The 21,737-nt window shown below is 41.4% G+C and overlaps 1 protein-coding gene across 1 annotated transcript in view; it reads left to right on the top strand.

Moving 5' to 3' along the window:
* Positions 1–21,737, top strand: part of ripor3 (RIPOR family member 3) — a gene marked incomplete at its 5' end in the record, with an annotated part of 118,023 nt that overhangs the window by 80,979 nt on the left and 15,307 nt on the right. The window contains 4 exons of the mRNA XM_068000684.1: positions 12,386–12,515; positions 12,806–13,456; positions 19,693–19,832; positions 21,475–21,637. Coding sequence (XP_067856785.1) covers positions 12,386–12,515; positions 12,806–13,456; positions 19,693–19,832; positions 21,475–21,637 — 1,084 coding nt within the window. The remainder of the gene's footprint in view (positions 1–12,385; positions 12,516–12,805; positions 13,457–19,692; positions 19,833–21,474; positions 21,638–21,737) is intronic.

The raw sequence follows: 21,737 nt of genomic DNA, 5'->3' as shown, positions 1-21,737 counted from the left end.
ATATTTGTTCAGCATTTTTGCCATCTCCATGTTTCCCACCATTAATTTCCCGGTCTCATCCTCTAAGGGACCTACGTTTGCCTTAGCCACCCTTTTTCTTTTTATATAACTGTAGAAACTCTTGCTAACTGTTTTTATATTTTTTGCTAATTTCTTTTCATAATCTAACTTCCCTTTCTTAATCAATCCTTTAGTTACTTTTTGCTGTCTTTTGAAGAATTCCCAATCTTCTATCCTCCCACTAAGTTTGGCTACCTTATATGTCCTTGTTTTTAGTCGGATACTATCCTTGATTTCTTTACTTAGCCACGGGTGGCTGTCATTTCTTTTACACCCTTTTTTCCTCAGTGGAATATATTTATTTTGAAAGTTGTAAAATAACTCCCTAAATGAACACCACTGCTCATGTACCGTCTTACCCTTTAATCTATTTTCCCAGTCCACTTTAATCAATTCCGCTCTCATACCATCATAGTCTCCTTTATTCAAGCTCAGTACGCTTGTTTGAGAATCAACCTTCTCACCCTCTAATTGGATATGGAATTCAACCAGGTTGTGGTCGCTCGTTCCAAGGGGATCCTTAACTAGGACATTATTAATTAATCCTGACTCATTACACAGGACCAGGTCCAAGGTTGCCTGCCCCCTTGTAGGATCAGTTACATACTGCTCAAGAAATCCATCCCTGATGCACTCAATGAACTCGTCCTCAAGGCTGCTCTGCCCAATTTGATTTGTCCAGTTAATATGATAATTAAAATCCCCCATAATTATAGCTGTTCCCTTATTACATGCCCCGACTATTTCCTGATTAATACTTCTTCCAGCAGAGTTGCAACTATTAGGAGGCCTATATACTACGCCCACTAATGTTTTTTTCCCCTTATTATTCCTTATCTCCACCCAAACTGTTTCATTATCTTGATGCTTTGTCCCAATATCATTTCTCTGTATTATAGTGATTCCTTCCTTTATTAACATAGCCACCCCACCTCCCCTTCCTTCCTGCCTGTCCTTCCTGATTGTTAAATACCCTGGCATATTTAATTCCCAGTCGTTGTCACCCTGCAGCCATGTTTCTGTAATGGCCACAAGATCATACCCATACGTAGTTATTTGTGCCGTTAACTCGTCCATTTTGTTACGAATGCTACGTGCATTCAGATAAAGAACTTTCAAATCTGTTTTGTGACGCTTAGTTCCTGCTTTTTCCTTTTTTAACACTTTACCTTTTACTCCATACCTTCTGTCCCTTCCTGTTACGCTTTCCTCTCTCTCCCTGCTCAGGTTCCCAACCCCCTGCCACTTTAGTTTAAACCCTCCCCAACAGCACTAGCAAACACTCCTCCTAGGACAGCGGTCCCGGCCCTGCCCAGGTGCAGATCGTCCGGTTTGTACTGGTCCCACCTCCCCCATAACCGTTTCCAGTGTCCCAGGAATTTGAATCCCTCCCCCTTGCACCATTCCTCTACCCACGTATTCATTTGAAATATCCTCCTATTTCTACTCTGACTAGCACGTGGCACTGGCAGTAATCCTGAGATTACTACCTTTGAGGTCCTATTTTTTAATTTACCTCCTAACTCCCTATATTCTGCTTTTAGGACCTCATCCCCTTTTTTACCTATATCGTTGGTGCCTATGTGCACCACGACAGCTGGCTGTTCGCCCTCCCCCTCCAAAATGTTCTGTAGCCGCTCCGAGACATCCTTGATCCTTGCACCAGGGAGGCAACACACCATCCTGGAGTCTCGGTTGCGGCCGCAGAAACGCCTGTCTATTCCCCTTACAATTGAGTCCCCTATCACTATAGCTCTTTCACTCTTTTTCCTCTCAGCCTGTGCAGCAGAGCTACCCGTGGTGCCAGGAAGTTGGCTGCTGCTGCCTTCCCCTGATAAGTCATCCCCCCCAACAGCATCCAAAGTGGCATATCTGTTTGAGAGGGGGATGGCCACAGGGGACCCCTGCACTACCTGCCTGCACCTCTTACTCTTCCTTGTGGTCACCCATTCACTTCCTGCCTGTATACCCTTTACCTGCGGTGTGACCAACTCGCTAAACGTGCTATCCACGAGTTTCTCTGCATCGCGGATGCTCCACAGTGAGTCCACCCGCAGCTCCAGCTCCGAGATACGATCGGTCAGTAGCTGCAGGTGGACACACTTCCCGCACACATGGTCGGCAGGGACACTGGTAGTGTCCATGACTTCCCACATCTTGCAGGAGGAGCATATCACGGGTGCGAGGTCTGCTGCCATGACTTGCCTTAGCTGAGTTACCCCTTTTAAATTACGTTGAAATTAGAAAATGTTAACTATACTAGGGACCTAGGTTCACTAAAAAAAAAACACTATCTGCTATAAAACCTGCAGACCTTCCCTTTCTTATTACTTTACTTACAGTAAAATGGTAGAAATACTCACCTGAACCTACTCACCAATCAGCTGCCTCCCCTGTGCCGCGTCACTTTCTGACTGGTGACGTCACCCCGAACTGCCGCTGGTCTCAGAGTCTCGCTCTCAGAGTAAGCTCTGGACTCGCTCTCTCCCGCCGCTCACCGACTGAACTCTCGCTCTCTCCGCGCTGTTTATATCCCCGCTCTGGACTCGCTCTCTCCCGCCGCTCACCGACTGAACTCTCGCTCTCTCCGCGCTGTTTATATCCCCGCTCTGGACTCGCTCTCTCCCGCCGCTCACCGACTGAACTCTCGCTCTCTCCGCGCTGTTTATATCCCCGCTCTGGTCTCGCTCTCTCCCGCCGCTCACCGACTGAACTCCCGCTCTCTCCACGCTGTTTTTATCCCCACTCTGGTCTCGCTCTCTCCCGCCGCTCACCGACTGAACTCTCGCTCTCTCCGCGCTGTTTTTATCCCCGCTCTGGTCCCGATCTTTGCCGCCGCTCACCGACTGAACTCTCGCTCTCTCCGCGCTGTTTTTATCCCCGCTCTGGTCTCGATCTTTGCCGCCGCTCACCGACTGAACTCTCGCTCTCTCCGCGCTGTTTTTATCCCCGCTCTGGTCTCGATCTTTGCCGCCGCTCACCGAGGGATATATTATATATATCCCTCTTTTCACAATAATCTCCCTCCTGTTACCCACACACAGCACTCCATGTTTCCTTTTGACCCCCTTCAATCTCTTGCAATCTCTCCCTAGCCTTCTGTATGATGATCTTTTTCCTGCTCATCCCACCTTCTTGATAAACTCCCCTTAATTCCTACCATGTGCTGGAGTTAACCTCTCATAGTTCTAGATGGCACTACATGCTTAAACCAGTTGCTAAATCAGCACCTTGGTTGCTAATTACTATTTAGGCTGGATAATCTAAGGGGGCAGTTCACTTGCTATTAGTGTCACTAGCTTTTGCCAAGTTCAGTGTGGAACGGGGGAAGGACAGAGGGTGGGACTGTGACTATGACTTTGGTGGCTGCTTTGTTGCTGATGAAAATTCATTGAAAAATCTTAATAACCAATACCTCCACATCATAAGACACAGAGTAATTGCAAAAAACAAACTATTCTAAGAACTAGACTTTTGGGGCTCGATTTTAGGAGCGTGTTTCCGACGGGTTACCAGCGGGGTGGCCCCGAAAATCCTGATCTCCGGTCACGTGACCGGATCGCGACGAAATCCCGGCCACTTCCGGGTACCGCGCTGACGTGCGGGGCTGCGCGCGCAAGCCCCGCTGGTGGGAATCCCGCAGGCAATTAAAGCCAGCGGGGTTCCACTTGAGAGTACTTAACTTGCTCGTTGTGGTCAGTTAATGAGCTGAAGCAGCTGTCAAAAGAGGAAGTGTGGGATTTTAGGTTCAAGGCAGTGAGTTTCCCACACTGGGGGAAACAGTCTCCCTCCAACCAGGCGTGTTGCAGCCAGCAGCCTGTGGCAGGTGCCAAGGTGCGCTCCACGGGGGAGAGCCCTCACCCACGCAGGAGGCCACCGCGTCACATCGGGCAACCCCTGCCCTCCACCACCCCCCGCCAAGCCAGAGGACAGACCGACACGAAACCGCAGCCCCAGTCCGAGGAACCACACACCTACCCTGCACAACCCCTCAGACCAACACCTGCCAGTTGGGTGGTGTGTGGACACCCTCGGAGGACGAAGAGCATGACCAGCACCAGCAGCCTCGCAGTCCACGCCGTCCGCCGCAGAGACGTGGATCCCCCCAACACGGTGTTGTTGCACGCCCACCTGCACAGCAGGAGGGAGGGCTACCGCAGAGAGAGACACGTCGCAGAGGGCACTACCCTCGCCACAGGGTCCACAGACCGAGGCGCAGCTCCCCGGACCTCTCCGAGCAGCAGTGCACAGGGAGGCGCAGATTCGCTCGACATGTAGTCGTGGAGATCTGCAGCCTCTTTCATGCCGAGCTGCTCCTGGCTGGCCCCAGCACCAACTGCTTACCTGTCGCTGGCAAAGTCACCACTGCCCTCCACACCTTCTCCTCCGCATCCTTCCAGGGTGCAGCCGGCTACACCGCCGATGTCTCTCAGTCGTCTGCGCGGACGAGCCCTGCAAATACACCTGCACCTACTCTGCAGTAACACGATGGGTGGCATCAGTGGTGGGTCCTCATAGTGATACCCAGGAGCGGGCATTATTGGACACAACGGACAGGATTCGCGGAGACATGGCAGTGGTGGTGTCAATATAATGTGTGCTGTTTGTTGCTCTGAAATTCAATATGGGTAACACCCATGACAAACCCTCAGACACCCTTGTGCACCCCCTTCATGCTGACGAGACGTTTGCCTTACGCTGCCTACTGCACATATGTGATGCATGCCCTGTGGCTGCAGCACAGGTGGTGGCAGGTTGAGTGAGGCTGGCCGTGAGGGAGATGCACGAGAGGGTGAGTATGGGATGGAGCCATGAGATTGTATGAGGATTGGGTTGCGTGTTAGTGGCAGGATGAGTACTGGCGAGGTGAGTAGATGGAGGTAAGATGAGGATGGGGTGTGAGTGGGTATGAAGGGCGATGTGACAGAATAGTGTTGGCGGTGCCGAAGGAGATTTGGGGTGGGGGCAGTGTTGTGGCAGACGGAGTGTAGGGGGAAGACTTCGTGTTCTCACTGTGGCAGACCTACTGCGGTCATTGCAGCGCCTCCTGCACTGTATGCAGGTGGGCCATATGTTGGTGGCGCAGGTGACCCCCTCTGCCACCTCGAGCCAGGCCTTCTTGGTGGCAGAGGCAGGCCGCTTCCTCCCGCCCGCCGGGGGGAAGATCTGTGTCCTCCCCCTCCTCCTCACCCCATCTGATGAGACCTGGGGTGAGGCATCATTAAACTGGGAGCAGCCTTCCCCCTGGGCTGCTCCATGCTGCAATTTGTCCCATTGGTTGCAGCATCTGTCAGTGGAGGACTGCCCCTTTAACTAGAGAGCCTCCAGCTGACAGATCGTACTGCGCATGCGCAGCCCGACCGACGCGCAGGCCAGCGCCGTGGACCCCGGAGGAGCAGGTAATTGATTCCTATTAGTGTGTTGCCTGCTACGATCGCGTGGGCAACCCACTAATTTCGCCGTCCGCGTTTTCGACGCTCCCGGAGGACCACCCGCTGGGAACCCGCAGGCCTGCTAAATTCGAGCCCTTGGTGTCAGTTTTAAATTTTAGAACTCTTTGGGCAGCCTACTTAAAAACCTAACTGGTCCAAAACCAGATGGCTGATAACCCTACATACTATAAATTCAAGTGATACTGATAATGGGCTTGGAGTGTAGTGTGCTTTTGTACCTATGGAATGTGGCGTGAAGTTCTAGGACAGAGATTTGCATCCACAATTTTCAGTATGTTGAGTAACTGATCACACGTAATATTTTGGAGAAATGCTGAGTGGAATAAAAGGCGCCTCTCGGGAGGGAAGACAATATGGAAGGGCAGCCTTCATACATCCCTTAGTGACTAGCTCCAGAGTGGAATTGGCAGAGGCATGACTACTTGTTGGCTGCCTAGCCTTGCAGTCAGGGAGTATCTTTAGGAGAAGGGGTGAAGCAAAAGAGGGAAAGGAAACATAAATAAATGCATTTAAAAAATGATACAATCCAGTAATATCAATTAAACGGTATTAACTCTACACAATGTGATTTGTGAATGGTTAAGATCATGACACATATGGCTGGCAGATGAATCCATTGCTCTCTGCTGGGAGTTAAACCTGTGTGATCTGTGTGGAATGATTGTTTTAATACTTTGAGTCCAGGTCATTCTGTGCATGTTTGTTTAGGCATCCCCTAAAACTGAATCATTCCAGTGGGAGTTCGGTTTTAGTCTGTAGCCAATATCAACTAATTTGAAGCAGAACTGTACTCCTGTTCAAATTCTGGAAGCAAAATTCTTTAAGGTAGATTGCTTTTATCAGCGCAATCCGGCCGAACTAGCGCAAAAGATTACGGAATTTCTGTTTACGCTGGGCGTAAATTTCGCCCAGCATAATTCAAGTTTCCGCGATCTTTTGCGCGGGTTCAAATGTCATTGCGCAGAAGCTGGCCCCGCCAAAAAAACTGACCACCGCGCCCCCCCCCCCCCACCCCGATCAAAGTTTCCACCGATTGCACCCGTTCGAGGAGGGCCTTCAAATTATGTTAATTTTCCTAGGCGGACAGGCACTAGTCGGCACGTTTTAGCATATTGAGAAATATTTAATTTACTAAGAAACTGACTAATGTACACCAATTAAAGTGGTAAATGGTTCAGAATAGTTTTTTAAAGTCATTTTCAGTGATTTAAAATCAGGTCACTCACAGGTGGAGGACTAGACACTCTTTTAAAAATGCTTATTTCTTGTGATAAACCCATTTTCAGCTGTATTAATAAAACTGCACCAGGTTACCACTCTTAAATACATCAATGAATATTTTTTATTGCAAAAGAAAAAAATAAACAATTATGTTCCATTAAGCTACCAGATTGGGCTGGTTCATGGAAGATTTTAGGTTTGTGATTATGCAAATACATTTTTGCTGAAACTCGAACTGTAACATAACCGCTGCAATTTGCAACCAAACACCAATTGTGCCCAAAGCGGAAACTCTACCCCTTTATGTTTGACATCTCAGCAGTACCTGAGATTTTGAAAGTTCATTTGCACTATACGTTAAAAAAAGTTGCTTACTTTTTTGATTAAACTCATTTTTTTTGGCCTTTTTATTTTTGATCCTTCTGCCCATGTAACATTACCTAGTACTGAAGACGGACAGTAACCTGCTCCCAGGCCTCTGCCAGTGTTACTGTTAAGATGGTTCCTGGGAGATGCGTGATAGCATTCCAGAGTGATTCGTCTGCAAGTTTTTCCATTTTTCCTGTATGAAACAGCCAACTCTTTGCTCTAAACCTTCCCTTCAATAGCACAGTCGAGATCAGGAACTCATTGAATTGCTTTTATTGTACTAGTCTATAAATGTTAGCATCTAGAAAAAAAATGTGGGTCTCAACTGAAATTTGTTTTCTGAAAGAGACTTCATTCTCATATTCTCTCTTGCACTCGTCAACCCGATTTTCTAGTGCATTGGCTTTAAAATCCTCATTCTCATTTTTAAATCCCTCCACAACCTTGCTGCTCTCTACCTATGTAACCTTCTACATCCCAACACACACTCTCCACTCTTCTAATTCTGTTCTACTGCACAACTTTCCCCCTTTGAAGAGCCTTTAGCCATCATACCCCTACATTCTGGTCCCCTAGGACTCTAGTAAAGCATCCTGGAACATGTTATTATGTTAAATGGGCTTTAAAAGTAAATTGTTGCTATTATCAGTTTTCTCTTCTGGGAAATTTCTAGTTTTTCTATAACAATTTACAGTTAGGGAATTGTATTTGGTCACTGTATTTAGAATCATTGCACACATATAAAAATATTTAAACTGAGGTTGGATGTTTGCAACAAAACACCAACTAATGTCCGAGAATGCAAAGGTTGTTTAGCCTTTGGGCTTCCTCAGGGACACAGAAATATGACTCTAAGTATGAACTGGGAGAAAGTGATCACAAAATAAAGTGTTCTGCAGGGTAAGCTGTATGATACACTGGGTACATTTACATGTAAAACACATGTTTTTCTCTCCACTGAAGAAAATAAACTACAGACTTGTCTCAACTTTGCTAAAACTCATCATCTTCCAAGACACAGCATGTGTATAAATTTGAAAGATTGTGACAGAGGGCCTTCCACAAAGATTGACTATTGAATTGAAATAAATGCTTACCTCAATTGTCGTTAGGATTCCCGGGTTCCAAAAAATTATCAAAAAATCATGTAAAGTTGCTGATAAATTTTTAGACTTTAGATTCTGATCCATCATTTAAACTTCCCCTAATTATAACAGTACTAATCTAGAATACCAAGCAATCTAACCAAGAATTTATATACAATACCTTGACACAAATGTGGCCAGCATTTAAATGCTGGAAGAAAAAAGTTGCAGTCAACTGGCATCAGCTGTTCTTTACTGGTTAATTGAAGCTTTGTGCTTATGTCAAATTGAATCTGAACCAGTTTTTTCTCTTTTAAATAAGCCTCCTCAAAATATATTGATCGATCATGACTTTGGACACTTCCCCTAATTTGTATCCTACGAATGGCTGGTGTCTGCCCCTTCCCTTTTCTCCTATACAAAGCACCTTGGAACATTAACTACATTAAGAGTGCTATATAAATTCAAGTTGTTAAGTATTCAATGTAGAGTTAAAAGAAAAATCTTTCACTGGCTATCACATACAACATCACATACATGATTTACCAAAGCAAGACTTTTACAGCTGGACTATAAACACAATGTCGGGAGAAATAATGAGTCTTAGAACTGTAACAATAGTTTTTACTATGAGAGCCATTTTCCTTTGGTTGGCCTAAGTTAGACCTAAATCCATTAGAAGTCAAACAGAACTAGCATTGCTTTTAACTTATTTCTGCTTTGTAACACTGTATTCAGTCCTATGTAAGTACAAACCGGACTTCAACTAGCAATAGCCTTTATATCTCGAAATCTTTTCATGTGCAATGTAAAAATACCCCTTTTCCTAAATCTGATGTAGCTGCGCAGACTGAGGAGTTTCAGATCAATATTGCCACCTTAAGGTAACATTCTGTTACAACAGCATCTCATGCACAAGGTTTGTTGAGTAAAAGTTACACTTTAAGCAGTATCATCACCTGATAGTGCAGTAATGTTATCTGTATTAAAAAAAATCATTTCGTAGAATGATACAGCACAGAAGGTCATTCGGCCCATCATGTCTTTATGTTGCAAAACCATCACTGAGATATGCCACTCTTCCAAGTTTTTCTTTATCAAAATGGTACTGATTACCTTTTAACTGGAGTCAACTTAGCATAGGTTGGTAAATCAGTACTGTATTGGTTATTAATTAATAGTGTGGTCAGCTGCGATGGCAGGCATTGGGAAAGTTTTTTTTCCCCTTGGTCTGAGTTCCAATCAGAAGGTGGTATGGAGGATGAAAATTTTTTGTACATCCAATCAAAAAACTGGAAGGTGTTGTTGAAGCACGAGGCATTTTTTACGATTGACAGAAAGACTGGCTATTCACAGAGCAATCTGTGGTTTTCTGTTTATAAGCCCAATTCTACCCAGTATTAGACCAAGGAGAAAATGGTTACCTAAAGGTACATTTTGGGAGTTGTATAGGGGTTAAAGCGGGCCAAGCTGGTCCAGTTCTTGCCTAACCTGCAATTTATAGTAATGGTTTTTCATTTACTGGTGAAATTTTCAAAGTTAATGTTTTCCATTGGCTGTTGAATATTGTGAAATTGCGAAGACAGTTTAGCCCCTGGTTCTGCAGATTTCGTGCTACATTATCCAACATTACCCCCGTATTAGTGCAGGACTAGAGATAGGTTTATCTGCCAGAGCTGACCTACCTCACCTTGCGCCATTCTATTTACTTTGACACCACTCTGGTGACTCTATTTGCATCTGCCTCTGACGTAACTAGGCCCTGCCTCAATTTCCACCCCAGCCTGCCCAGATCATAGGGTTTTTTATGTCAAAACCTACAAGGAAATTCAGGGCCGTTTTATTTTTGAAAAAATGAATGAATTACTCTTTTATCTCATTATGGGAGTATGGCCAAGTATTTATGAAATCCTAATAACTGTGGAAGCGGGAGAAAAAGTTGCAGGCAAAGTCATATATTGCAGGGATGGGATCAAAGCAACACTATCCTGGGATTGGAATGAATATCCTTTCTTAACAAATTCCACTTTAACCATCGGATATCTAGCCTATCAGAATGATGGGCATAATGGCACTGGTGTAGTTTGGGAGTCTGCCACTTAGTTGAGCACATAGATCTGGGTAATACATCAAAACTAAAATCCTAAGAATTCTAACATGTGCACTGACCCCCAAACAAACACACTGATGAAGACATTTCAAATGTACAAAATTAACTTTATAGAATTCTTAGAAAGACTGTATTCCCTTTTTGCTGAGGAAAAGGATCGCTTATTTCTTTGAGAAGTGCTTCATCTCAAGTTCTTTAAGAAGAATTGAAAGGGACTTGTCTGACTGGCCTGTTTGATTAATCCCTTGTTAACCCTACGGAATCTCTCTCCAGACTCCTATTTGACTGTTCAATATCTCACCTATACAGCTAGTTTTTTGTAAATAATTGTATTTGAAAATAATCCTGATTTAATAATTTAGCCTGTTGCTATCCTACTGTCTCTTTAATTGGCTCGGTGTGAATCCTTTTGTCTGATTACGTTCGTGTGAAGTACCTTATGATGTTTTACTAGATTAAAGGCACTATATAAATGCAAGTTGTTGTTGAAAGCTTAATGATGTTATTGTGAATTATTTAATTTTTAAAAATGTTTACGTTAGAAACATTATTTTCATTACTCTCTCCAAAGGTGACTGAAAAAGATTGCAGTCAAAAATATTCTGAATCAATTCATTGGTTCTCATTTTCCTTCTTACTAATTATTTTATTGGTAGCTGTTTGCTGATTCTTCATTCATAGTTTTTATACCTCCTGCAAGTTCCTTATTAGTAGTTTTTGTTCCTGCTTTTCATTGAAAAATTCCCTACTTATTGTGAGTTGTTGTTGTTCTATGAATATGCTATTTCAGCTGATCAGGTGAAAGAGTATCAGAGATTTGTACGTGTAACAGATCATAGACTTATGCTAGGTGCAAAATACACACAAACATGCACAAAAGCAGATATTCTACGGCACTGCTCAAGAGTAGTCTCGGTGTGAAGCATGGTTGTGATGTTTAGCTGTTAACTTGGCCTGTCCCTTTAAAGCCACTGCGCTAAACAGGCAAATCAAGGTAAATGGAGCTGGTCGTAAACAGCTGTGGTCATTTAAAGGGCAATTACAAGAGCGTATAAATTTTAGGGTCCAGGTCAATGACGGGCTATCTTTGACTTTGACTTTTACTTTGCATCTGTATCAAAGTTTGACACTTTGAAGTGTGATTCTAATTGGCATGAAACTATTTTTTATTTATGGCAGTGCATCTCCTGGAGTGTTTTGCATGGTGAATCAGGGGATGTGCTGTTTTATAGCAAATAGGCCGTTATCAACAAATTGTGATGGCGAATGTATTACAGGAATCTAAGTATAACACCTAGAGGAAGTACGCGCTAAATGCAAGATGCCTTATTTTAGTTATTCCCTCGAAGTTTATTCACAGGGAAACACATTGCCCCATTGGGCACGTAGCCTGCTTCTGGGCCTCTGTCAATGTTGTTCTTCGGACAGCTGCTGTGAGATGTGCAAGAAAGGCCCAAGTTGAATTGCCCTCTGTGTTTCCTTCCTTTTCTGTTAGATCTACTCAGTTCCCATCTCCACCCCCCCACCTCCAATAGCCAGGCTTTAAATGGGAGCTAACTGTGCTGGGGACATGTTGTATATTGATCTAACCTCAATGCGGAGCGGATGGATTCAACAAATGAAAAAATAAATCTTTAATGGGTTCCATAAAGTTATATTCTCATGAGTGTCATTAATTTGTTGTTATGCTAACTAATAATCAGTCTGAGGCAGCAGAATCAGTTGAGAAGCTGTTCTACAAAATATCATATTTTTGTGGTGTCACCTTTTTATCTTCATGCATGCTTAGGTTTGGGAATACAGTTAAGATCTTATATTGTTTGTCATACGGAATTGCCCTTGAAAAGAATAAAAGGTAATGTATGGTGTTTATATTTGTGAAAAAAATGTCACGTCAGAAAACTGAAATCTTTAGTGAAACTCATCCCACATTTTATAGTTTAGATAAATGGACTTATGTGCAGGAGAAATACAATCTGACAAAATGGCACATTTTTCTTTCAGTAATATCATACAAAAATCTAAATTCAGTTTTTTTTGTTTCAATCCTGCTTTTAATTTCTCTTCCACCTTTTACTTTGTCACAGTCCATTTGATACTGATGACGTATCAATAACCTCTGGATCAGTCAGCAAATTCTCTTTGTCAAGTAGGAAAGGCTCTGTGTATAACTGGACACCTCCCAGCACCCCCAGCTTCAGGGACAAGTACTTCTCTGTGAGTAACTCAATGGGGATGTTTCATATTGCAACGCACTTCTATAACTTTTGGCAGTCAAGGATAATAAATTAAAATTAATCCTAACAGGAAATAGTTGCCAGGTGTTGACTCTTAAATGTAGAGTGCATGATATAGTCTTGTATTGACATGCCTTGTATAAAATAACACAAATTGAAAAAGAGAATATCTAGTAACTGTATATGCTTCAATAAGTTAATTTGGTTATATCTTAATATTTTCATTATGAATGTACATATTAATCCTCTATTTTCTATTCTGTTGCACAGCACATTGGACAAGAGGATACACTGCCTCTATTATCTCATGAAACAAAAGGAACCTCTATCTTTAATCACTTAGGAAATGGATACCACAATACACATTTGTCATCTGTGCCTGAGAATGAGAAATTTCACAATTATGCAAATATAGACAAACAGGGAATCAGTCACTGTACTGATGACGCATTAGCTAACAAAGAGTTACGCAGGAAATTATCCCGTAGCTTGCAGGGCGGTTTCCCTACAGAAAGAACTGCGCAATCACCACATGTAGAACCAAGATATCCAGATCAAAGAGAATTTAAAAATGATTCAATACAAGCCAGACAATTTCAAAGTTGTTCAGTGCTACACATAGGACCACAGCAGAGGCTTCAGCAGCCTACTGGGAAACCTGCTGGGCAGGACTCAACAGGCCACACCAGGAGCGCAGATCTTACAAAACCATTAAATCCACTGAGAACTTTGACAGCCTCCAGTACACTCAGAAATAGCACATCAATGCCTTCTGGAAAAAATACAAGGACAGATTTCATTTCAGTAAATATAGGAACCATACTGCAAGAAATATTGATTATTCTGAGGACTGATCAAAGAAACTATAAGGAACTCCAAAGACTAGAACAGCAGGTTCTGCACTTCGGAGATATTCTGAAGGTATGGCACTAGAGCTTCTTCAACAATTATCTCAATGTTTAAATCCCAAGGGTGAAGCTAGTATTTTAATATATTTCAGGGAAAATGTAGGTTGGAAAATATAATTAGAATGTCCAATAAAAACTAACTAGTGCCCCTTTTAATGTAAAAATTTAAACAGCCCATAATAAGGTTTCATCAACCATTTTGGACTTAAAGGTTTTGAGTTTGTTGTTGGTGTGATCTCAAAATATTGTTGAAGGCCCCTTTTATAAACCGTATGCGCGTCCAGAAATTTGGGATGAGTGCAGAACCAGATTCAGAAAAAAATCACTCAAATTGGGTCAATCTGAAGACATCTCACTGTGAGGAAGTGACTGCTGTCTGTGGCTGAGAACACACCTATCTGTCTGTCAGGGGCATCTAATCCCTGGGAGTATAACAGTGGAGTATGGACAAACTGCCAGTTTTGTGGCCAAGTGGAGAGGGAGGAAATGCACTTGCATTGCTTGGTGATTTGATGATCAATCCATAGAATTACATAAAATGTACAGCACAGAAACAGGCCATTCAGCCCAACAGGTCCATGCGGTGTTTATTCTCCACCCGAGCTTCCTCCCTCCCTACTTCATCTAACCCTATCAGTGCATTCTTCTATCCCTTTCTCCCTTATGTGTTCATCTAGCTTCCCTTAAATGCATCTATACTAGTCGCCTCAACTACTTGCGGTAGCAAGTTTAACATTGTAACCACTCTCTGGGTAAAGAAGTTTCTCCATAATTCCCTATTGGATTTATTAGTGACTATCTTATATTTATGGCCCGTAGTTCTGGTCTCCCATGCAAGTGGAAACATCTTCTCTATGTCTACCCTATCAAACCTTTTCATAATCTTAAAGACCTCTATCAGGTCATCCCTTGGTCTTCTCTTTTCTGGAGAAAAGAGCCCCAATCTGCCCTGATAGGTATAACTTCTTTTTTGCACCTTCTCCAGTGCCTCTATATCCTTTTTATAATATGGAGACCATAAGAACCTAAGAAATAGGAGCAGGAGTTGGCCATATGGCCCCTCGAGCCTGCTCTGCCATTCAGTAAGATCATGGCTGATCTTCTACCTCAACTCCACTTTATCCCCATTTCCTTTGATTCCCTGAGTGTCCAAAAATCTATCGATCTCAGTATTGAATATACTCAATGACTGAGCACCCATAGCCCTCTGGGGTAGAGAATTCCAAAGATTCACAACACAGGATGGAAAAGTGAATACATTTTTCCTCACCTCGGTCCTAAATGGCTGACCCTTTATCTTAAGACTATGACCCCTGGTTCTACACTCTCCAGCCAGGGGAAACGTCTTCTCAGCATTTACCCCATCAAGCCCCCTAAGAATTTTATTCATTTCAATGAGATCACCGCTCATTGTTCTAAACTCTGGAGAATATAACCCCTTTCTACTCAATCACTCCTCAAAGGACAACCCTGTCATCCCAGGAATCAATCTAGTGAGCCTTCGTTGCACCCCCTCTAAGCAAGTATATTCTTCCTTAGGTAAGGAGACTAAAACTGTACACAAAACTGTTCACAGTACTCCAACTGTGATCTAACTAAGGTTCTATACAAGTTTAACATAACTTCTCTGCTTTTCAATTCTATCCCTTGAGGCTTAACTTTTTTTAAAATGACCTTATTAACCTGCGTTGCTACTTTTAGTGACTTGTGTATCTGTACCCCAGATCCTTTTCTCCTCTATCCCATTTAGACTTATTATCCAAGCAGTATGTAGCCCCCTTATTCTTCCTACCAAAATGTACCATCTCACACTTATCTATATTGAAATTAATTTGCCAATTACATGCCTATTCTGCAAGTTTATTAATGTCTCCCTGTATTTTGTCGCAGTCCTCCTCGGTATTAACTATCTCTTCCCTAACTTCTTTTAATATGTGCGGATGCAATCCATCTGGACCAGGGGTTTTATCCTCTCTAAGTTTGATTAGTTTATCAATTATCTCCCCCCTTTCTATCTTAAATGTCTCTATATCTTTTTTGATCTCTTCATCTAATGTCATGCTCATCATGTTAGTCTCCTTGGTAAATACTGAGGCAAAATAATTATTTTAATAATTCTGTCATTACCTGTGAGTTTATCATGTGTATTCCTTAGTGGCCCTATCCCTATCCTGATTCTTCTTTTGTTATTTGTGTTTATAGAATACTTTACTATTTCTTTTTATATTCCTTGATAATTTAATTTTGTAGTTTCTCTTTGCCTTCCTAATTGTTCTTTTCTAACTTCTTTCCTAATGTTTTCATATTCCCTTTTGTCATCCTCTCCTTTGTTGTCCATGTACTTAGTGTATGCCTTTTTCTTTAGTTTCAATTTTGCCCTTCTTTATTCATCCATGGTGTATCATTACTGGCTAGTTTGTTCTTGCTTTTTAGTGTGATATATTTCTCCTGGACTCTATTGATCACTGTTTTAAATGTTTCCTACTGCTATTCTATTTCTTTGTTTATCAGTAAATTTTTCCAATTTATTTTCCCTAGGTCCATTCTCATCCCCTGAAAATCAGCTTTTTTCCAATTTGTTACTTTGGTCTTTGTCTTACTTATGTCCTTCTCAACCTTGTCTTAAACCTTATTATGTTGTGATCGCTATTGCCTAGATGGTCCTCAATGCTTACTTCTCTTATCTGTTCTGGTTCATTTCCCATTATCAGTTCCAGCAGTGCTTCCTCTCTTGTTGGGCTTTTTACATGCTGGGTAAAAAAGGAGTCCTGTACACACTGTAAAAACTCCATTCCCTGTGCCTCTTCACCTACCTGTTGCCAGTTTATTTGGGGATAGTTAAAATCTCCCATGATTATTATTCTATGTCCTTTACTCATTTCACATATTTGCTTACATATTTCTTCCTCCACCTCCTTTCCATTATTTGGTGGTCTGTAGTATACCCCTATTAGCATGATCGATAACTTATCTTTTATTTCAATCCGTATGGATTCTGTTTCTATCCTTCCATTAGTTATGTCCCTTTTTTCTACTGCCATTATGTTATCTCTAAGTAGTAGTTACTCCACCCCCTTCTTCCTTCCATATCCTTTCTGATTATGTTATAATCTGCAATATTTAGTTGCCAGTCCTGTTCTTTACAAAGCCATGTTTCAGTTATTCCTACTATATCTGATTCCTTGCTACAGATTATTGCCTCCAGTTCCCCTGTTTTATTTTGGATGCTGTGTACATTGCTGTACAGGCAGTTTAATTCATCTTTAATATTGGTTCCTTTTACTTTATTTTTAACAGTCCTTTTATGCTTCTGTTTTATAACTGTAGTTGTTCCTTGACCATTTATGTTATTTTTATTCCTTACCTGGTCTGATTTTTACACTCATCTCCTGTCTCTTTTATCTTTAAGCTTTTGTTATTGCTTCCAGATCCCTCCCTAATGTCCTTGTAATGATTTATGTGTCACTGTTTCTTGATAATCAGAGGAGGCCTGTGCTTTGGCCTGTGGAACTGGGATCAGTTTCAACTGTTTGAATGCCCAAATTATATAGACTAAAATTGAAACTGGATTAATCTCCTTATAGAGCATATCAATAAATGTGATTACATTTTCTAGCAATGATATTTCATCTCAGTAAATATGATTACATTTGCTGGATGTCAGAAGTTGTCCAGGCTGTAAAAAAAAAAGTTTTATTCTATTAAAGCCAGCAGTGAAACAATATAAAATATAGGATTTAATATTAAACGGAAATTATGAATAAAACATGTTTAAGTGTCACCCTCTCCCTTGAATTTTCTTCCTAGACAAGCCCTCTATCGGTCCTTTATAATAATTAGGATTTTGTGACTAAACTCAGCTAGATCTATACGTGCTTGTCCTGTTGTTCTCTCAGTTGAAAATTCTCGAGTCATGATAGTGCCTAAACTCAAATCTGTTGAATGGTACTTTACCTTGGGTTATAGAAACATAGGAACAGGAGTAGGCCATTCAGCCCCTCGTGCCTGCTCCGCCATTTGATAAGATCATGGCTGATCTGTGATCTAACTCCATATCCCTGCCTTTGGCCCATATCCCTTAATACCTTTGGTTGCCAAAAAGCTATCCATCTCACATTTAAATTTAGCAATTGAGCTAGTATCAATTGCCGTTTGCGGAAGAGAGTTCCAAACTTCTACAACCCTTTGTGTGTAGAAATGTTTTCTAATCTCGCTCCTGAAAGGTCTGGCTCTAATTTTTAGACTGTGCCCCCACTCCTAAAATCCCCAACCAGCGGAAATAGTTTCTCTCTATCCACCCTATCTGTTCCCCTTAATATCTTAGAAACTTTGATCAGATCACCCCTTAACCTTTGAAACTCTAGAGAATACAACCCCATTTTGTGTAATCTCTCCTCGTAACTTAACCCTTGAAGTCCGGGTATCATTCTAGTAAACCTACGCTGCACTCCCTCCAAGGCCAATATGTCCTTCCGAAAGTGCGGTGCCCAGAACTGCTCACAGTACTCCAGGTGCGGTCTAACCAAGGTTTTGTATAGCTGCAGCATAACTTCTGCCCCCTTGTACTCTAGTCCTCTAGATATAAAGGTCAGCATTCCAGTAGCCTTACTGATTATTTTCTGCACCTGTTCATGACACTTCAATGATCTATGTACCTAAGTCCCTTTGGACATCCACTGTTTTTAACTTTTTACCATTTAGAAAGTAGGGTTGCAGGAGGCAAGGCCATTTCACATTGATTGAATTTGTTTTACTCTGAGCAGAGAGGGTATCAGAGGGATAGCTATTTTTAAACATTAAATATTTTGAGGAAAAATAGGTCATCAAAATTGACTACGGTTAAACTCATTTCTTTATATAGTCAGTGCTGCTTTTGATTTAACTTGAAAGAGAAACAGAAAAAGCTGGAAATGCCCAGTATCTAAAAAGAGAAGAGCCATTTTAACATTTCAATTTTGCCCCAGGCCTGGACCCCTAGGTAGGCCCCACAACCACTGTTTGGCAGGCCAGGACACCTGGTCTTACTCAGCGTGCCTGCTCATTAAATGCTTTGCCAGGCTGGAGATGAAGAAACTGCCAGATTGGGAATCCCCGTCTCTGGCTATGCCTCCCCCTACACTGCTGTATTTGTTTGTGATAGGCAGGGGCTCTGCCCCCAATAAGGCCCTTTGGAAACTGCCTGGGTAGGCTGGGACCCAGCAATCTGGATGCTGGCCTAAATTGTGGCCCTTTGCTGGAGTAATGATAGTGTGATAGCAAACGTCATATTTACCATCATTACTACCTCAGTAATGTTTGACATAACTAATTTCTGTATAAAATAGGCATCCAAGCATTGCTTGGTAATAGAAAATGCCAACAAAAAATGAAATGGCCAAAAGGGACAATTGATGGACATTTCCTAATGGCCTGATTTTTGAATCTTCATTGGAGGCTGAGAACATTGTATAAGTTTAGGAAGCTGCTTCACCCTTTAATCTGCACAGGTGTCAGAATCCCCTTTGCCCTCAGCGAAGAGTTCCCTAGTGTGGGCAGAAATACTGCTTGGTGTCCACCAAAAATACAGTGTGAGCTTAAGTACTTCCAGGTCATTATGATAGGAAATAGAACTCTGCATTTAACCTCTGTACTACCCCAAGAATTTGCCAACTCCATCCTCAGAAAAACATTCTCTACTGCAGGAGAGTGATATTTATATTTTTCATACCAACCGTCTTTATTATCTGACCATAATTGATACGTTTTATACTGTGAACCTATACACACTAAGAACTCAAAATTTAATATGCCAAAATTCATATCACTTAAGATCCTTGCAACCATCTATTGACATACATCCCATCAGTCTGGGAAACGTTTGAAACAGGTCTCCGGGTTATCGGACAATGTTCCAATGTACTGTATTGTCCAAATTTCAGTAGTTAAATATCTGCTTTTTTTTTAAAGTTTGATTATAAGCTTGTCAAATTAATTAGTTAGGAAAGTACATTTTTGCGTAACACCAGATTTGAGCAATAGGAGATACATGACTGTAAAATGTGGCATATGAGTCACACATTAATCATCTAGACACGAGAATAACTTACATATCGGTACAATTTACTGTGCTTTTCTTATAAAATATGGGAGCAACTTATAGACAGGTGTAATTTATACCTCATAATTTATAGTAAACTGAGAGAATGAGACAATTTGAACGAAACTATTACATTATTTTTGTTTTTAAAGTTGCATTCTTTCTTTTAACAGAAAGAAATAACAGACAGTACAAGTACATCTACTGTCAGTCTGAGTGTTGAAACAGTCTTAGAAAGCTTCAACTTCCTAAACGCTGATTCAAGTGAAGATAATCTTTCATGCTCTGGGAGCATTAGGATGAAGGATGAAAGGTAGGTAACTGAAAAAATGACAATAAACCATACACCTTTCATTGCTAACAAAGTGTTTTCAGACAAGACAAAGAAAATGTCTTGAAAACAGATAACAGATAACCAAGTGAGTATAAGGCTACAATCAAATTGAATTGTTCAAGTTATTTTATCAATGGACTCCAAAAATAGATCATGGCCATGAAATTACTCTTGGTTATCTTGATTGGAGGTATGGGGTGGGGGGGGTTAATTCTGTTTTTTCAATGATTGGGACAGCAACATACATAACAGATCTTTATAAGGTATTGCTTTTGGGGGGATTAGTAGGATGTGACAAGTGGTGTTTCCCCGGGATCTGTACTGGGGCCTCAGGTTGTCACCATATATATTAATGACTTGGATGAAGGAATAGAAGGTTGTACATCCAAGTTTGCAAATTACACTGTTAGGAGGCACAGTAAATTGTGCAGATGGGAGCAGGAAGTTACAAAGGGACATAGACAAATGAAATGAGTGGGCAAAGCTTTGGCAAATGAAGTTTAATGTGGGAGAGTGTGCGGTCATCCACTTTGGATCCAAGAAAGACAAATCGGAATATTTTCTTTATGGTGAGAGACTAAGAGCTGCGGAGGAGAAAAACGATTCAGGTGTCCATGTACACAACTCACTAAAAGTTAGTTCACAGGTACAAAAAGTAATCAAATAGGTAATGGAATATTGGCCTTTTTTTCAAGGGGATTGGAATAGAAAAGTGAGGAAGTGATGCTTCAGTTGTACAGAGTCTTGGTCAGACCCCATCTAGAGGTATTGTGTTCAGCTTTGGGCACTGAACCTCAGGAAAGATATAATGGCCTTGGAGAGGGTGCAGTGCTGTTTCACCAGAATGAAACCAGGGCTTAAAGTGTTAAATTACGAGGACAGGTTGCATAACCTTGGCATGTATTCCCTTGAGGATAAGAAGCTATAATTATGATGAGACACTGTAAAAACTAGGACTGTATTCACTGAAGCAGAAAAGGTTAATAGAAACGTTCAAAATTATGAAATGGTTTGATTGGGTAAATAGGAAAAGATTATTTCCACTGGTAACAAAGGTCCAAACTTAACATTAATAACAGAAGCATAAAAGCAAGAGTTAGAATATCTATTTTCAGACAAAAAATTATTAAAATATGAATACATTGCCACAACTAATTCAACAAGAGCCAATCACAGCATTTAAGAAATACACAGTTGAAAAAGAAGAGGGTAGAAGAGCAGGGAAATGGAATTAGAATAAATAGCTCTGATGTGGAGCTGGCATGATGAGCTGAATGGCTTCCTTTTATACTAACATTTCAATGATTTGGGAATTAAAGTAAAATTAGATTTAGGAAAACTATAAAAGAACAAGAAAACCTAGTAATTAAAGGTATAGTTTAGCAGTTGGAACATTACTGCATGCTGTACCATTGGGTTTGGCAGCTGAATTAGACTACAGTATTTTTGCACTCACTTGCACAAGTTTAAAGTATTTATGACTGCTGCTACTTAGTTTTTTAACCCCAAAATTAGAAACTTATTTGTAACTGTATTTTTAAAGATTGACTAGAGTGCATGCTGTTATCTGTGCTGTGCTTTGTTTTAATTTATTTTTCTTATGCACCTTACCATTTGGCAGGAATGGCACTTACAATAAAGGCAATATTCATCAGCATGACTTATTGACTAAGAATGGAGATTTAGGAATTAAAGCAACAGGAACCCTTGCTCTAACATCAGAAAATGGGTGTCTTGATCAAATCCTCTTAACTCACCTGCAGGTATGCAGGAGGCTTCTACAGGTAGGTGGGGATAACATTAACTGCAATTATTTGTTCCATCTTTTTTAACCCTTTGACCCAATGCAAAGCAGCTCATACGTGTTAATGTATCTCTTAGAAT

Source organism: Heptranchias perlo, chromosome 19, assembly GCF_035084215.1.
Source record: "Heptranchias perlo isolate sHepPer1 chromosome 19, sHepPer1.hap1, whole genome shotgun sequence".
NCBI classification, from domain to species: Eukaryota; Metazoa; Chordata; class Chondrichthyes; order Hexanchiformes; family Hexanchidae; genus Heptranchias; species Heptranchias perlo.
This window is presented reverse-complemented; position numbering and strand designations above follow the sequence as displayed.